This window comes from Dysidea avara, chromosome 3 (genome assembly GCF_963678975.1).
Source record: "Dysidea avara chromosome 3, odDysAvar1.4, whole genome shotgun sequence".
NCBI lineage: Eukaryota > Metazoa > Porifera > Demospongiae > Dictyoceratida > Dysideidae > Dysidea > Dysidea avara.
This window is the reverse complement of record NC_089274.1, coordinates 25,412,546-25,432,356: the sequence shown is the minus strand read 5'-3', so window position 1 is coordinate 25,432,356 and position 19,811 is coordinate 25,412,546. Positions and strand designations below refer to the sequence as shown.

Below are 19,811 nucleotides of genomic sequence, written 5' to 3'. Positions count from 1 at the left end.
ATTGCTGTATGAAGACATATTTTGGACCCAAATATTACTGTTTGTCATCAAAATTATATAGTGCAGTGCCTAAGACCTCCTCTGATTAAAGAACCAAAATTTCTTACGGGGTTTGTAGCATGTGCATGTACTAGGTGATTTTAGAAGGGGAGGCACGTAAAGAAGTCCATTGGAACCCTATTTATTGGACTTTGTCAATAAAACTATTTGTTTACATGGATAGCAATCTATTACTTTAATAGCTGGGTGCAGCTGCAACATGATGGCCCCGCCAATAAAAACATGTAATTAAGCGCGCGCCCCTCCTATTCCCACACCGGATACAGTAATCTGTGATTTCTTTGTGGGACGAGTTGAGTGCGCAACCGTGAAAAGCAACCGTGAAAAAAGATGGCAGGTTAGTTCAACTGTTGTGTAACGTAACATGTAGTGGCGCTAGTGCTACTGTTATTGTATTGAGTCGGGCGTCTCCGTCTGCCAGTCGTGTTTTAAGAGCTCGTACATTCTCTCTCTCAGTTGAAGGCAATATCGTTATCACGTTTAAACATTAAACTTGGCCGCTTTTCACATGGAGTTTTCCCGATAGGAGAGACTTGAAGTTGAAAATCTGTTTCCAGAATAGCACCCTCTTCAAGAAGTCTAGTCTCGTGCCCAGACCGCTTTTTTTCTTTTTGTGTGGGGGCGGAGAAAAAAGGGTCTGGTGGATCTCCAATACATTTTTTGTGCAGCCGGATCTACAACTTTTGGGGATCGTTGATTAGTTGTGATGAATAGCAAAGGCTTGTTAATGAAGCGACAATAGGAAATACGGCGCGTTTGCTTGGCAAGGCTGCATCTTTGGGTACGCGCGCCGTATTTACTATTGTCGCTTCGTTTGCTATTCATCACAACTAATCAACGATCCCCAAATGTTGTAGATCCGGCTGCACAAAAAATGTATTGGAGATCCACCAGACCCTTTTTTTCTCCGCCCCCACAGAAAAAGAAAAAAAGCGGTCTGGGCACGAGACTACAAGAAGTCTACATTAAGAACGTTCTTGAAGGTGAAAATGGCAGATTGCGTTAAAAGGGTGTGAACAAGTTACCGTAATAGCCGAAGTATTTCAAGGGGCAAATTTTTCGCACACTCCCGGGGATATTAGACTATTATGGTCTAAATACAAGGGGTAGTCACTTCCATACCGCCAATTGATGCGCTCGCGACCGGGATCAAAAAGTTTGATCGCCAAAATATTGCCTTGATCACTTGATTTCATCTATTCAAGAGCCTTGATTCTTGATCGTCAACCGTAAAAGCTAGTAAATTCTCGTGTTTCCCAAAGTTAGCTTTCCAAAGGTGCTTGATCACCACTTTTACGAACGTCTTGATCGCTTGATTCAATGCAAAAATACCCCTTGATCGCTTGATTAAATCTTCCGGTCGCAAGCGCATCAATTGGTGGTATGGAGGTGACTACCCCATGAAATATTTCGAGGGTAAAATTTTCGCTGATAACACCCAAAACTGCGAAATCAACAAAAATCTCCCCCCCCCTCGAAATATTTAGGTTACACAGTATGTAACATTGCGCGACGACTATGGTTGCACAAAACAATGACATTACCATAAAAATTGTGTATTTGCTATAGTTCAAGTATTAAGCACTACAGTGTTACATTCACTTAATACTAGGACGAGAATGTAGCTGGTGTGGTCTGAAATTACGATAAAAGTCTGTTTTTGCTGGATCCAGATGCCTTTTAACCTTTACCATTGTGTTAAAAGAATTTGACACAGTTGTAAAGAAAGAAAGCAGTTCAGCCTCGCCATACCAATTTATGGGTGGACAGTTCCATAAATGTGTTGGCAAATACATGCTGTTTTCACCATATAGCCAGGAAGCACCGGCTATGCTCTCACATCTCTAGTATGTTAGTACCTGATAACAGATGATTATCAACACCGTCATAGTTTGGTCACTCTACAATAGCAGGACAATGAAGTATACAATATTCCAGCTGTACTAGTTTTTGCTAGTTTGCCACACATTTCAATTGAACACCACACCTGTTCAGTTGAACACCACACCTACAACTGCTCTATTCTGGTGTATTGCATGTGGGTGCAAAAGTGCTGGCTTGTCATACTCTAAATTTCATAATTTGGAGTGTAAGCAGGCTGGGGTCTTCAGAGTTGAGTCTGTGGACATTTAGATATAGTTTCTTGGAATTGTTTACAGAGAGATGCTTTCACTCAATTGATAACTTTTTAATCAGAATATTTGTAAATGCTTGTTTATAGCTGTTTGTTTAAATGAATCCTGTATAGTCATCATGTTGCTGTGTAGCAACTTGTGTAGTGAAGTGTCAATGGTACCCGTATCAGAGAGTTTTATTATTCTGAAATGTATAACTATAGTGTTTGTATTTCTTCAACAGTACAATATGACGGGTGCTGCTCAAAATTCTGTCATTAAAATCCATCATAGAAACATCAAATGTGATGAAAATCACTTTTATGCAATGGTTTTAGTGTATCTAATAGTAACACTATCAGATGGCCAGATATTGAGTTTTAAAATAAATTGTCAAAACCCGATGTTTGGTCTCCCTACCTGCCTGACCACAGTCGCAAAAAGTGAGTCTGCGCATAGTCACCATTTCAAACTCACTGGTGGTATATGCCTTTTCTAGTTCCAATGAGTGACTGCCTTGCCTTTCGTTTTATCTTCAATTACATGGTCATCTTCATGCAAGGAAACCATATGAAGGAAACCATACTGAGGTGCTGCATTGGAATTTTGATGGTGGTACAGTATAATGGAAAACCTTATGAAGCAAAGCCATAATATTATTACCACAAGAATTTGTTTTATTATATCACTTATGTAATAATAATATGGCCAAGTTGCATGTTAAAAGCACATGACTTTGTTGTAAGAAGAAATTTGTTGTTGTTTAGTGTATTATAGTAAAAGAATACATTCACATAAGTAGGTAGAGTAGTAGTCTATAGAAACTTAGTTTAAGGGAATTCATATCCTTTGTACGAAAATTTAGCGGCAAGGGTTTTAGTATGGTATCCAAATGGTGAGGACAGTTTTTCTGCATCAGTTTTCTCTAGTATACTAGTGAGATAGACCTCTGTATTTGTGCTAGGTTGTGTAATATATGTAGGTGTAGTGACCAGTAGTGTAAAGAAACAGCTTCTATTACTGTAGTAAGTAACATTTGTGATGTTTTCACAACTTTGCAATGCCAAGAAAATTATAATGGTTAATAACTCTTGTGTGTTGAAAGCTACCTAATCTTCTCTTTTGCTGGGCACTAGCTAGTAGCCTATACTAGCATACAGTGTTGTGATCACAAATCTGTGGGTGCTTCCTTCGTTGGAATTTGATGCCAAGTGGTTATTTCGAAGGCGCATTTTACGCGTGGTGTAAGTCAGCAAGTAAAGACCCCACTTCTCTAAACTTGTAGCCAGGAGTAGAGGGTACATTACTTCTTCAATTGCAATATGACTTGTGTGTGTAACCTGTAAGGTCTGTGTGCTGAAATCTCCTTACTGATTAAAGCGTGCGACCCCTCGATGATCTAGCTGTTACTACCTGCAGTTTTGCTGTAAAACTAAAGACATGACAAACCATGGCAGTAAGTTATCGTTTTTGTTCAGTGAGATCATCAGTCAGTTAGGCTAGCTATGTGTGGGAGAATATCCTGTGGTCTGCCAATAAACATACAGAAAGGATGTTTTTGTTTCCAAAAGCTTTTTAATAGGGTGTGATGTATTTTGTGGATTAGTGGATTGAGCTGGAAATAGCCTCTTAACGATAATCCAGACATTATCTAGTTATTGTAATGCTGGAGACACCATTATGGAGCTACCTACTTGTAGTTCACAGTGTTTCACAACATTTCTGCCTCAAGTTTAAAAAAAGCTAAGTCTCCTATATAGATAGGGTACATATGACTGAGAGTAAATAGTGTATGTGAGTGATTGCCTTCCGTATTGAAAATGGGCTAACTAGTTTGTATATTAAAGTGTCAATACCTATTATTGTCACACTGAACTCTCTACATCATGTATAGCCTATTTTCAAACCACCTGTTTATTTAGTACTTTCTTCGTACCTCAATGGATCTAGATACTCGTGTTATATTCCTGATTCTTCCAGATGAATGAAAACAAGTACTGCAATACCCATGGATTATACAGTACTGTATATTAGGCAGGTTTTCACATGCTTACAAGAAAAAAATATTGTCCAATAGGTTACTATGATTTTTAAAAGTTGATGATTTGACAAGGGCCTGAAGTTAAATCGTACTTATATGAGTGAAATGAGCAAATGTAACACTGGTATTTCTCTTTCTACACGCGAAAATACAGTAATTGGTAGCTCTATACAAAAATAAATAGAAAAACTGGGTCCAATATCCGGTCACACATGCGCTCCAGAACCCACTTCATTTGCTACCACCGTAGTGAGCCTATAGAGCAAATAACATGGGAGGGGTAATAAATAAAATACATGTAGGGAATGGGCCAGTGTTACATGTACATTGCTCATTTCACTCATATAATTACGATTTAACTTCAGGCCCTTTGGGCCCTCGTCAAATCATCAATTATATTTTGTGAAATTCGCTGCATGTAACACTGGTAGAGTTTAAAGCCTACAAACATATTGTTATATTGCAGCGAATACACATCTGCGGTTACCGCTATGTATACGACAACAAAAGGTACCTAGTCACTAATAAATGGCCCAAAGGCCAATAGAGTATGCCACGAAAACCAATAACATAAATGGTATGGAAGACAAATATTGTGAGTGGCACAAAGGTCAGTAATATAATGTGAAAAGAGGCACAAAGGCCAACAGTGTTAAGGTTACGGGATACTGAGCAACTGTCAAACAAAAATTTTATTACGTAATTAAGGCGGCTTGGTATTGTTGTGTTGCGTATCAGCTGGTAACAGGCTAAATTGTTGGGAGAATCATAGCGTGCTGACTGGACAGGTACAAGGTACAAGAAAACACACGTAACAGTACAAGATAACATAGAAACAACACACTTAGCAACTGGCGCACCTGTAAGCGCATGCGTAGTTCAGCAAAATCAGGACTGTCAAACTAGTTGTTAACATTTTGTATAAACAGACTACTAGTTTGGCTTCTTGTCTAGGTCCTGACGGAGCCATTTGTTAGAAATAATGTTTCTAGTGCTTGTGATATCAATTAAAAAATTAATTTTGTGACCACAGTGTCTTGCTTTAGGCCATATTGTAGTCATATTTCAGCAACTATACACATTATTCACAAATCCTCTTGTCAGTCCCTCACAAGTGATGTTCTTCAAATCTTAGAATTGTTAGTAAGTTCTCATGTTTCTTCATTGGTCTGATTTTTGGTTCATAGTTTTCACTGATTGGGGACAACTCATGTTTCCATAACAACATTGAGAAGTCAAGAATGCATAAATATTTGATAACAATGCATTAAGAAAAATCAACTCCTAATCATGAAAAATGATTGATAGTGTACATGTGGGGTTTACAGTATCCCGTAACCTTAATGGTACAAAGACCAACAATATCAATGGCACAAAGTCCAATAATGTAAGTTATTGCTACAAAGACCAAAAATGTCCATGTCACACAGACTGACACGTGTCTTGAAGTTCTATGAACACTGGGATTGATCTGCTCTTGGTTGGAGCAATGTCTGAGCATAGTTATTTGTTTGTACAGGGCAGTAGTAAAATCGTCGGAAGGTAGAGTCAGTGCTCCAATCTGTGGTACGAAGTATATCTTCAATCAGGACTCCCTTCACAGATGCCGCAGTGCTAGAAGCACCTCTGACTGAGTGAGCCTTGAACACTGAGGTATCTATCCCAGCTTTTCCCAGAATCTCCTTTAGCCAGTTAGCTAGGCGTTGTGAGGTGACTGGTTTATGAGGCTTGATGTAAGACAAGAAGAGTAGTTGGGGGGTTTCTTGGATCACTCTCTCTATGTTCAAGTGTAACTGCCTCGCATTGCCATAAACAACTCATTACGCATAATCGGCTGTCATTAGGAAAGGCTCCAAATGTAAACTGCTTAGGAGGTGTTCCGGCTTTCCTCTTCTTGCTTAAAGTTGGCAGTTGAAAACAAACACCTTCTGGTCTGTAAGTCCGGTACCAAAGATCTAAGGCTTGTAACTCTGATACCCTGTTTGCTCCTACAAGGGCCATCAGCAGGGTTAACTTCTGTGTCAGTGTCTTCAAGAGTAAAGTATCATTCTCACCAAGTGACTGTAAATACTTGATAACCACATCAACATCCCATGTAGTTGAATATCTGGGTTGTGGTGGGCGAGTGTTGTAGACACCTCTCAAAAGCCTTGAAACTAGTGGGTGTTGACCCATAGGTAGTCCTTCGATATGGTTGTGAGTCATTGAGATGGTAGACCGTATGGTATTTATTGTTCGATATTGTAGTCCTTCCTTGAACAAACTTGTTAAGAACTCCAAGAATGGCTGGATAGCACATGAAATGGGATCAACTTGCCGTTCAGAGCACCAGCTATGCCATCTCCTCCAAGCACTTTCGTATGTTGTGTTTGTGCCCCTGCTCCAACCTGCTGCCAACAGCTGTGAAGCCTCGCTTGAAATTCTGTCTGGCTGCTGTCTATGCCTGATACTTTCCAAGCAGCTAGTTGTAGCTGGCCTATTGCCATCAGAGGATGTGGCTTGCCAAATGGGTCTGACAAGAGCCTCGAAATTCGTGGGAGCATTAGGGGAAAGTCCACTAACAGTTCTAGTAATGCTGGATACCACGGCTGTGACCTCCAGACTGGTGCTACTAGTATCAGAGAAGCCCTGTCCTCTCTGACTTTCTTGACACATCTGCCAATTAGGCAAAAGGAAGGGAAGGCATATCCCTCCCACCTGTTCCAGGGCAGCTGTAGGGAATCGGCCCCCACTGAGTCGGGATCCGGTCTCCAACTCACAAACTGTTTCAACTGAGTATTGAGGCGAGTTGCAAACAGGTCTATGTTGCAGTTGCCGAGGTATTCCAGGATCTGTTGAAATATCGGTCGGTGTAACTGCCACTCTGCAGTCGATTGAATCACCCTGGATTCCTCGTCTGCCACACAATTGTCTATCCCAGGGAGATGCTCTGCTGTGATGGACAAATTCCTCTCCAAGCCAAAGTTGAATTGCTAGGCTGCTCAACACTGGGGAACGAGTCCCCCCCATTCGATTCGCATAGAACACTGCTGTTCGGTTGTCCATCTTCAGATGGATATGAATGTTCTTCCTGTCCTTGGCAAGTGCTTTCACTCCGAACCAGGCTGCGAGGAGTTCCAAATAATTGATGTGGTTCTTCCGTTCCATCTGAGACCATAGTCCCCCTGTTCGTATGCCCTGGCAGACTGCTCCCCAGCCCAGCATTGAAGCATCCATCTCCATGGTGAGGTCAGGTTCCTGTGTCGATACACTCTTCCCATCCATTAAATTCCTCCTGATTGACCACCAGTCCAGCTCCAGAAGGGCCTCCTGATTCAGTGTCATGGTGGTCTTGAAGGACTGGGACCTCTGGTATGTCTGGTTCTTCTGACACTGAAGCTCTCTGTACCATAACGGGGCTGGGAAGATTGCAGGGAGGGTTGCTGTCATCTTGCCAATTAATCTGGCTAATTGTCTCACTGATGTGGATCCCTTCTCCCTGACCTTCCTGCAAGCTGTTGAAATTTGTGTTGCCTTCTCTTCTGACAGCCTGATCTTCATCTCCTTGGAGTCCACCATGAAACCAAGGTAATGAATCACCTGGGCTGGTACCAATTGAGACTTCTCCCTGTTGACCACAAAACCTAACAACTCTAGAAGAGATATTATCTGGGATAAGTGACTCTCTAGTTCCTCCCTGCTCTGTGCCATCACCAACATATCGTCTAAGTACATTATCAGTCTGATGCCCTGGTGGCGAAGCCTTGCAAGTACAGGTTTGAATAGTTTGGTGAAGACACGTGGCGCACTTCTCAGACCAAAGGGAAGGCACTGAAACTCGTATAGACTGTCCTGCCATAGGAATCTCAGATACTTCCTATGACCTTGCCATATCGTGACCGACAGGTAGGCATCCTTTAGGTCTATTGAAGTCATCCAGTCGTCATCTCTCATCAGGTCTCCCAGACTCTCCATCTTGAAATGTAGTTGGTGAATAAACCGATTCAGAGGTCTCAAGTTGATCACTAGCCTTGCTGAACCATCTTTCTTGGGGACCAAAAAGATCTGGCTGATGAATTGATTCACACAGGAGGTGACTTTCTTCACTGCACCCTTGTCCATGAGCTTCTGTATCTCCTCCTCCATTGAGTGGTGGCCCTTGGCTCCTAGAGGTCTTGGTGGGAAATTCTGAAATGGGGTTGACATCAGCTCTAGCTTGTACCCTTTCACCACTTGGATCACCCTTTGGTCGGATGTGATTCTGAGCCAATTGTGCAGGCAGAGAGGGAGACGACCTGCTGTTGGAAGGAGTGAAACAACAGGGATAAGGGAAAAACCATTTATCAAAAATTGTGAACTGATTGTGTGTGCATGAGTCAATTGTTCCTCTGTAGGTGCTTGGGTGGGAACTTGCCCCTCTTCTGGTCTCTCCTCTGGAACTTGGGTGGGTATGGCTGTTGGCGCTTGATGTTCCTGCCGCCGTATTTTGCAGGGGCGCCCTTCTCCAAAAAACGGCAAAGGTCATGTGGATCCCGGCTCTGCTGGCGTTTGTGGGGAGGTCCATTTCCTGCTCCAGCTACCTTCGCTAGTGCCTTCTGTTCTTTGATTCTCTTCGTGGCTCTCTCCAAGAAGCCGCCACCAAACAAGGTTGTCTCCTTCACCTTATCTTGATTCTCATCTGTGTCCTCTGGTAAGGCACCAATACTGGGATTGACTCGAGACCAAGCCACACGCCTCCTTTCTTGGGTGATAGTGTGGGAAGCACTTCCCAGGAGAGTCAGTGTACTCTGTAAGAGTAGGATCACATCTTTAGGGTTAACCGTAGCACCTCGATTGAGGAGGTCTGCCCACAAACACGTGAGAGGGCCTGATATGTCCAGGATTTGCTACTGAAGGTTGTACAAGTGTTTTTCAACACCATAATGGGGGTCCTTGCCTGCCCTCTCTATCTGCTTCTTGACATCCTCATCCAACTTTGGGGCAAAGAGAGCTTCAATCTTGGGCTTAGGATAGTCCTTCATGATCCCATCTCTTGCTGTGGGTGTAATCACCTGGGTGAAGCTCTTCTTAATAAAGTTGTTGATTGTGTCACAGGCCTTCCAAGCATCATCATCATCAACAACAGGTTCAAATTGGACCAGTTCCAAGGCTTCATCTTCATCCAACAGGTCCAAATAATCCTCTTCTTCCCCTTCCTCCTGGCCCTGCACACGTGAGGAACCAGGTTGGCCCGACCCAAGTGCGGAACCATGGGGGAGTTGGCTGCTTCCAGCTCCGGTGACCACGGCTGGGATGTAAGATGACCTCCACGCTGGGTAGGGTACGAAGGGAAATTGTACCGGGAACGCTGGCCATCCTCCACTGCCAAACGGATATCCGCCCGGCATACTGCCGTCCTTCTTCTGGTTAGGCGTGTTCTGCTTCGTCACGTGGCCGCCCTCTGTGAGCTTCTGGATCAGCGAGTCTCTCAGGGTAGAGTCGCCTAACAACGCAGAGATTTGTTTCTCCCGTTCTTGCGCTTCTCCGTCTAGTTCTATACGGTTGTCGTCCTGATTTCCCTCAGCCGCCATTGTCGAACTACTAATCGCGTGCAGCGAAAGAAAAAGTGGGTTCTGGAGCGCATGTGTGACCGGATATTGGACTCAGTTTTTCTATTTATTTTTGTATAGAGCTACTAATTGCTGTATTTTCGCGTGTAGAAAGAGAAATACCAGTGTTACATGCAGCGAATTTCACGAAATATAATTTAATTTTCTTATTGACTGATTAATAGACTGACTGACTTGCTAATACCTTCAGACAAGCATAACTCAATTGTAGCTAAGGCTTTTGGCTTGATTTTTTTCTGTGTTTAGCCCAACAGGTAGGTCATCAAAGTACGTAGTATAATGCATGCATCATTGACTTACCTTTGTCCTCCTTGTATCCCATTTCTTGATGGAAAATGGTGTTGATTTGCAGTAGTGCACCATTGCTGACTATCTCTTTGTAATGGTAATCATCTGTATTTCCATAGTGACTGACACAGATGCTATTCTTCTTTGTAATGCTAGCACTGTGTAACAGGTTGAATACAACTAAAAAAACAACATATGGCCACTTCACTTTTCAGTAATTGTTAGTTGGGGAACATGTTCAAATGCAAACTTGCTTCTATGATTGTCTGACACTATTCTTTCTGTGTGAGCAGGTTCACCAGTCATAATAATGTTTCAAAACAAGGTGAGAAAACCTTGAGGTTACCCTTCATTTAAGTATGAAACATGCCCTTTTTCACCTTGAAGGAATTTGTCATTCCTGGAATCCTAGATACACTTGTTTTATGCCCATATTTGTGAAGGGCATTCATAACATATTCAGGAACCTACTTCACCCATATTTCAAGCTGGGATGAGAATACTGACACTGTATAACCTTCATTTCTAACATATAGGCTAGTGTTTTATCAGAAAACCTTTTGCTCATGTGGGAAAAAGGACAGACACACATGATTTTTTCCAAAATGGTTTTTCAAAAGCGATATTTTAGCTGTGGGGCAGGCATGTGCCTGGTAAGTAAACAAGTAAATGCTTAATATTTCCTTTAGGTAACTAAGGCCAAGAGATTTTTTTATTAGCACAAATGACCTCATTTTGTCATGTGGCTTAGCACAGGAAGTTCATGTGGGTTTGTTAAATAAACTGTCAACTATATGTCCAGTCATGTTTGTGACTCAGCAATGAATATTACTTTATGTCATTATTTGAATATTATTGTAGTCATGCACTGTACTGTTCTGGCTTCATTTTAGAAGTAAGTTCTGTAGTTATGGCTTCATAGGTATATAGTGCATTTTAGTATGATTCTTAGAAAATCTGTCTTGGTCGTAAATGTCAGGCTGTGCTACCCAACTGCATAATAAGATCTGCCTCAAACTGGTTGGGTTGATTTCATTGTTTGAGTCTGAAATTCCTCATTTTGGTCATTGTTTGCTTTATGAAACATCTGGATCAGATTATTGGGTCACATGTGATGATCTTGATCATACTTGACAATGTGGATGCAATGTAATAAGCCTTTTCCGTAATGACCTCACTATTAATAAATGGCGATCTCTATTTGGAGTACTCTAATATTTTTGAGTATTGGATTCTATGGGTGGTAAATGAAGATCGATTGTTTGTGTAATCCAGAAAGTATCGATATCGCGATATTTTGTTATTAACTATCGTGATACCATGCCTGTACATTATTGTCATTAGAAATCCATTTGTTATGCTGTACTAGGCTCAAGAATCCTTGTAAGTCATAACCTGGTTACGCCTGCAGAGAGGTGTGAACACCATAACATAACCTCAAAGCATGTGTTACAATAACTGTTACTGTAAACAAGGATGTTGATGCTACTTTTAAAGACTTCCTGCAGGAATACCGAAGAATACACTATGTAGCACCAGCTATGATGACTTATTTGTAAGTATTGTGAACTATTCAGTATCGTGAATAGTGGTTTTAGTATCGATCGTGATACTAAAATGGTAGTATCGCTCAGCCCTACATGTTAAAACTGGCAGGTATGAGTACAATGCTATGAATGGAATTCGTTTATGCTACTTACAAAATTTCGGCTAATTTTCTAAGTAGAGTGGAAACATTACTCTGTTAATTACCTACAGTAGTAACCATATATACCTGATCGCTGTGCCTCGATATAGGATTCATTAATGTGGTAATAGTGAATCAAAAACATTCGCGTTGTAGGAAGCAGTACTAGAAAATATACCAGATAGAAATTAGTGTGACGTCGTTATGGAAAAGGCTTCTTATTGTACACATTCACTAAAGTGTGACATGCTTGAATGCAAGGAGCCATAGTGTAGTCCTTCTGTCAGGGTGGTGTTTGCAGATTAGACATTGTAAATTCCTTTCAACAACAAACTCAACTCTTTGAAACGCTTGCATCTCTTTCCCCTTTTGTAGCGCTTAAGCCTTTGAAGCAAACCACAACATTGTGGTAATGGCAAAGATCGATGGTCAGAAAGTTGTTTGTAAAACAGTGTAGCGTAAAAGACATTGTACCTCTTTATGAAAGTGGCCATAACTCCTTCGACCTTTGTGCTACAATGACTAATCAACTTATCACACGATTGCATATCATGGATTCACATGATAAGCTTAAAGGTCAAGATGGTGTGCCTCTTTCTCAAGCAAAGATGCAAGCGAACATTTATGGTGATGTGGCTGGTGACTTTTTTAAATCTTTGCTAGAACCATGAATTTGGTTTGTTGCTCACAATGAGTAGGCCAACCTTTACTATTCTAGTGTGGCAGCTTGTGATGTATTAGTTTTTTATGCATATTGTAAAGTTAATGTGCACCAGCTAAAAGAATATGAACTGGGGGAGTCAAGCTGAAGTCCAATAGTAGTTTAGCATCATGAACAATCACTCTATTAGTAAGAAATGGATGTTTATGTCTTGCTGTTTGTAGGCTTATCTGGAGTCATGCCTGCCGATCAATCATTGACAAGTACAAACAAGCTTGAAAGTTTAGCTCTCTATCAGTCACAACTGTCATATGGCAGATCAGTTTAATACCTTATGCACGGATTAAAATTTCGACTTCACTACAGTTTGTTTGTGCATTTAATGATGTATCCTGAAGTCCTCATGCCCACATGGTCCCGGTTACTCGGGTAAGTGGATCCCTCGCAGATTATTGTACGAGAGTTACCTTACGTAATTACGGAAAATGTCTCATCTTGAAAGAAGACTAGTTTGTTAGTGGTTTGAGTTGTTAATTGTGTCTGTCATTAAGGAGTGAAAGGAGACAATCTGTAACACTGGGAACAGTACTTTTTGAAGACACATCATGGTGTCCATGTGTTTCTTTACGCATGCACATTGGGTGAAACAGTAGAAAATTTGAAGAAACTGCGTGTGATGTGAATCACTGAATTAATAACTTTAGAACAGTATTGAAAGTAGTATTATGTACTATCAGCTAGTTAGGATTGTTTTTATTGCTTTTGTGATTTTATAGTAATCTTGTAGTTAATGCTGTGTAAGTGTTCAAATAAGTGAATTTGTTCGGATAAATGAAGCTCATTTATTTGTATACAGAGTTGTGTTCAACTACTCTAATAGAACATACACTTACTTTCACCTAATGACGAAATACTCTAATAGAGCAGTCACTTATACTGTTCGGATAATTGAGGTCCCACTGTAATATAAAAGCGACATGTGATGTGGCCGAAATGTAACTTGACTCATGCCTCAGTTTTAATTCAACTAGACCATATCCAGATAGAACCTGAATTACCATCAGGATCACTACTGACATGGTTTTAAACCTGAAACCACCTTATAACAGGGTAACAAATCATCTTTTATACAATTATATAGTTACTGTACAATATTGTTACCTGTATATACATCATACTTTTAGGCTCCCATCAAATCAATTTTATAATTCAACTGTAACCCTACGTATATTCTTATCTTAAGTACACCAGGCTTAGTGTTCCAGGCTTATAGAATTAGTATGAGTACATCTGCAAGTACCCCACATGTCACACAAGCTTAATTTAGTAGAATGTATTAAACACAATGCTGCTGAATGGAGTGAAATTCTTATGAATTATTAATTTAAAAAAAATCTTTGAGTACTTGTTTCGTGATGAAGGAAGGCGCTAATGGCAATCATCGTATTCCCAAAGCAAGAGGAATTCAATTATCTTTGTTTCATGTCAGTGTCTCAATATGAGCATTTGTTTTCCTTGCATAGGACGTGCGGCTTACTCTTATTTTTTTCTCGCAGTGTTTGCCTTTGCCTTGGTCATAGGAAGGATGTGTAAGACATGACTTACCCAGTAAAATGGATTTACCTGTGTGTGGAAAACGTGATGCCAGTTACATCTCCATACAAGACTACTTTTTAAAGTTATAATTGTTTTATTGAGCACCTGTGGTTCATCTTCCACATTATCACTGATCTTGTAGCACCATAACTCTTGGCTTCTAGGCTGAAACTTCATTTGACCATTCTAAATAAAGGAAATGGAATTCAAAAAATACATTTATTTGCAGATCTGGTCACAAATGTTAGTAATTCTATGGCAGACATGACTGGTCACACTTGTCCTAAAGCCTAAAACTACACATTGACCGAAGGTCTGTTCAATCGGTTATTTGGAGAAGTTTAAATGAGTGTTGTAACGAGATGAACAACAACTACTTGCATTTCGAGTTCCAAAGTTCTTGTCATGTGTTCAATTTTGATTGTGGGTTTAATCATGTCAGTCATGCATGGCCTGATATAATGACAAAGCCAATTGAAGTTGCCGAAAGTTTGATAGGAGTGAGTTATGGATCATTTTGTAAAGGTACATGTAAAGGGTTTGCATGTTTCCTTACCAAAAAAGTTACTTACATGGCTAGTTTTGGCCTCACTGTTTAGCGTTAGGGTGAAACCCTAGGTATCGTTTTAATAGTTACAAGTAGAATGACATAAATTGTGTAGCCATAAGATGTACACTTACAGTGAGTGTGTATTCAGTTTTTTGGACTATGCAGGTTTAACTTAATAACGGCCAGCTACACAGCATAGTTATTTGGGATCCATTGTTTGTTCAGGCTGGCATTTACCAAAGTTTAGACCTTGATAACTTTGTTGTGGTTACAGTTACGGTTATGTAAACAAAAACAGCATAGTCGACCTCCTTAGTTTATAGTAAGTATTTAGATATATGGTTACTAAGTAGTTCTGTGTATTGGACAGTTAGTATGAAGCGATTTGACAATTCAACCAGTGGTCCCTGAGAGTTTGGCCATGAATGGGTTAATTAATTAAGCACATGTCACATTCTTATGTGATCAAATTATGGTTGTCATAAACTAAATCACTACACAGCTTCATTTCATGTAAACACTTCTGTCTTTACCAGTACTGTTGTTCTGAGTTTCACTTCTAGACTTGCTAAAGCTTGCTCTTGATCTTTCTCCAGATTTCATGTCTACTAAAAATATTTGTGGTCTTTCCTGTATACTATTCCATTGTAATTCAAACTACTTATTCTACATTTTGAATATTGAACAAATGTTCTAATCCTGCTAAGAGCCTAAACTTTGACAGAGGTATTATAACATTTTCCTCATAGAACATTATTACCTATTCGAGTATTCAAGTCAACCTAATGGCTTTCAGCAAGGATGGAAGCTGGTGTGATTTATTGTGAGTCTAAATCTACTGCTAGATTCTAAGCATACTCTAGATTACAATTGAACTGACACCACCATCCTGTGGTTTATACCATAGATAATATATACCTTCGAACATATCCGGAAGTATATATTATCTATGTTTATTAAGGCTCAAACGAACACTGGTTTACTGTATTTGAATATTCGCTCAGCTCTAATGAAATTAGTCGAATAATCCCGTAAGGGTTCATTGCAATTCAGTAATTAAGGTGGCCAAACACTACCAAGAAGCCTACAAATAACCACAAACAGCTTTGTGGCTTCGTATGAATAACTTTACTAAGAAAGAGATGCCGTAATTCCCTTTCTGAAAGGATTATCACAGCAATACTGTGATAGAAAGTGCTTGTAACAAAGTAGAAGTACCTGGAGTAAGCCACAAATCCGTACGAAGTCTTGCATTTACGGCAATTCACCGTAGAATTAGTACATCTTCACCAATTAGTGGCTGCCCAATTCTATTACTACTCTTCACTTTATCACCATAGTCCTTTCCTCTTTGTTACTTTAATTAGCATCATCTTCACTTCGTTAATTACTTACAACTAATCACGTATCACCAGATAAATGATCACGTGTGAATAATCGTTTGTTAATTTTATTATTCGGCTACAAAGCAAACGAATAGTAATCCGAATATTAATCCGAATATTCGACTAATCGTTTGAGTCTTAATGTTTATACCAAAACTGTTGTTCTTTGGTTGACTGATGCAAAGGAATTTGGTACAGTGGGTACTAAATTGGTGTGAACCTGTATGCCCTGTTATACAGACATGTGGAATCATAGATAATAGAGTAAAGGGATAGGAAACGCAGGCGATTTCCGGTTTGATTTCCGTTACGCGTGACTTGATAGGACAAGACAGTTTTGTGCTCAAGCATGAGAATTAGTGTTCTAAGCAGCGTAAATAGTAATCCAACAGACTACAGCAAGTATTTAGGCCTGTGTGAGAGATTTTGGCGAGAGAATTCAGACCGTAGATTTTGTAACAAAGCGTATCGCATTAACCGTGGTTGTTACACGCTGTCACACTTTCGCTCATAGTACCTTCATGCCTCGTTCATACCGCTTCTTTTATAGCCGGTTCCACTTTCGAAACTTGTGGTAAGCTAGGCGTGTCACCAACACAGTCTTTTACCGTTGCGTTGTACTGCAAGGTGGTTTAAACTTTTGGTTAAAAATGGAAGATACTTAGTCGTTTCTTCAAGCAACAGTTCCTGTTTTGCTCCGATATTTCCTCTGGTTCCCTCTGTTAAATGGTAAGGAATAGGTTTATCACAGTTAAAAGGATAGAATATATTTACGAAGAAAATAAAGTGGTTTAAAGTAATTTTTGGGCCGTTTTTTTCACTTTCAATCTCCTTTAATTTTGCATATAACTTCCTTGAGGGTTGGTACCATCCTATTTCCCTCGATTACTTACTTGAGTTCACTGTAGCGAAGTTTCACAGTCGTTGGTTACAAAATTCTGTCGTTACAACAATTTGTTTCTCTTTGATACAAGCGCAGCAAGCGTAACGAGTATGTTCGTGACGTAATACACGAAATTCCAATAGAAGTGTATGTATTTTGTGACGTCACGTTATTGCGTTTCCTATCCCTTTTAAGTACTCTATTATCTATGGTGGAATCAACCTTTCTGCTTACATGTGTGGCTTGTAAACAGGAGACTTCTAGAGTTCAAGTTAGCCAGATAGTGACCAGGTTTCTATAATATATGGTGTACCAGTAACAATTGTAAGTATAGTGTGTATATGCATGTGTGCTGCATACATGTGTGCTGCATACATGTGTGACATGTGTGCATGTGATGTGTATGCGTGCATATGTTTTTGTCTGTAATGTATGCATCTGTTTATTGACAGTAGGAATTCGTTCTAAGTTGACTTCTCATTTTACAGATCAGCAATATCCACCACCACAACCAGGGTATCCTCCTCAAGATGCGGCATACCCCCCAGCACAAGGGGGATACCCCCCACCAGATGCGGGATATCCCCCACCAGATGCGGGATATCCCCCACCCCAGGCAGGATATCCTCCACCAGATGCAGCAGGTTATCCTCCTCCACAGGGAGGATATCCTCCTCCTCAGGCAGGGTATCCCCCTGACCAATCTGGGTATAATCCACCACCACCCCAGGGATATCCCCAACAAGCTCCTCCTCCTTACTCTATTAATGACAAGGGACCACAACCACAGCAGCAGGCACAAGTGAGTTAACACAGTGTACAGGTAGAGTGTATAATGTGACCATCTCATCCGCCTAGTTTTCACAAGCATACTTTTAAAGAAAAACAAAATTAAAGATAGGGTGAAATTGCTCATGCTACAAACAAAATAATATGCAAGTTTTAATTTAGCCAATATAGCCATTAAACCTATACACCATCTTATTTGTGTGGTCATGGAGAGTTCAGTATTTTTGTTCCATTTCTGTAGTCCCAATGGTAAATGCGTTTATTTATCATGCAGTAGATGTAAACAAGATCATTGTCATTTCTTCATTTGAAATGCCTTCATACTTGTATGCACAAGTGACTAAAGGGCAAAACTATATCTTGGTCGATTCACCAATTCATGGTGAGCATTTAAAGCTAAATCCCAACTGACTAATGCAAACAGAAGTTATGGCTGTGAATTTAAGTGCCTGTAGTTTATTTTCAGTATGGTCGCTTTACAAATGGATTTCTTTGCTCTTCCTACTGTTTAGCACTATAATTCCAAAACCACTCACCATAACAGGCTGAAACTTTGATGACCCATTCTTTGGATGGTGTTGATAATATTGGGACAATAAAAAGAAATTTAGAAATGTGCAAACTAGGGGTCCCAAGAGATATGCATGTAGTGTGTATGAGATTCTTGTGTTATACGCACGGACGCACACGCACACACACATGCATGCACACCACATGCAAATATCTTGCACTAGTTCACAAATATGTGCACATGTACACAAAGTACACACTCACTCATGCACGCATGTCCTGTGATACTAGGTAGATGGTTTTGTTGTATTGACATTTATCATTGTGTTATATTCTTCCCTCATTAGAGCAATGTTGTTGTGGTGACAGCTCAGCCTCAGGTGACCACCACAGCAGTTCTTGTGACCGGAACTGGTGTTCCTGACTACACTGTACTATCAATTGTGCTGACCATATTGTGCATCTTCTTCAACTGTTTTGCCCTTATCTGCACTATTCCTGCAATTTTCCTTTCTGTTCAGGTACATTGAGATATTTGTAATGCGCTACAGGAAAAACCTGCATTTTTGCAATTCACTTTGTAGTTATTCCTATTAATCACTTGACTTAATACCTAAAAAAAAAATTATTGCATTTATTAGGGCTGTCGTGATTAATCAATGAAAAAAATATAATTGGTTTATTATTTTGTAATCTAAAACTGTAATTAGTGAGCAGCTTAAAGGGAGCAATTTCAGTAAGAGAATGAAGCATTGCTGTCACTAATGGTTGGCTCACCATTTAGTAGCAACATCCATGACAGATCCTGGGCTCTTAAACACTCCATATTGTAACCTGTAAGTGCTGACAACAATAGCTAGTGTTGCCAGCTAAACTACTAATTGTAACCTAGCCACTAATCAACTGCTACCATTTGCTCAACTCTCGTTTTGCCCACTGTAACATTGTGCTAGATGGTGTGTAGACTACCACTACTATACTGTACACAGTATTGATTAAGTGTATATGCATGGTGTTTGCTACTTATAGAATAATCAGTTTACTGATTGATGATTAATCAATTAATAAATTAATCAAAACTGAGAGCCCTATAGCAATAATTATGTAGTTACTGTGATGTGCTTACTTGTTGACATTAACATTGTGTACACATCACAATGGAATATTTTTCAGTGCGGGTTGATTTATAAATGTCTCTTGCTATACAGGCTAGGGAGGAAGGATTGCGAGGTGATCGTGTTGTCGCTCTTCAACACGCAAGGACGGCTCTCTACCTCAACATTGCTGCTGTCATTTTCGGTGTTGTTGTTTGGGTATTATGGATAATAGCTGTAGCAGCCTCATAACCGCCACAAACATTAAAAATTGTATCTAAACTACAAACAAGACAGAGTAATAGTATTGTGTCATTGTTTACTCTTATGCTGGTATATGTACATTTGCAGATGTTCAATTTTTTGGTACACAAGTTAATGTGTAAAAGGCAACCCATTGGATGAGGTGGAGATTTGAAGAGTTACATCGTATTTACTATCTTACACCACCAAAATAGTTCAGTTGTGTAGTGAAGTGTTGGTTGGTTGGTTAGTGGCAACGCATTTAATATGACCACCTCATTTAGATAGCGATGTCTAATACAGTAGCTCCTCTACCTCCCAA

The 19,811-nt window shown here is 40.0% G+C and overlaps 1 protein-coding gene across 1 annotated transcript; it reads left to right on the top strand.

Annotated features, from left to right (window-relative positions):
• Positions 1–302: 302 nt before the first annotated feature.
• On the top strand, positions 303–19,625 carry LOC136250454 (calcium-binding protein P-like). Its single transcript, XM_066042661.1, has 4 exons — positions 303–397; positions 17,342–17,655; positions 18,500–18,673; positions 19,361–19,625. Exons 1-4 carry the CDS (start codon positions 391–393, stop codon positions 19,496–19,498), a joined length of 633 nt encoding a protein of 210 aa, XP_065898733.1. The 5' UTR covers positions 303–390; the 3' UTR covers positions 19,499–19,625.
• The last annotated feature ends 186 nt before the right edge of the window (positions 19,626–19,811 follow it).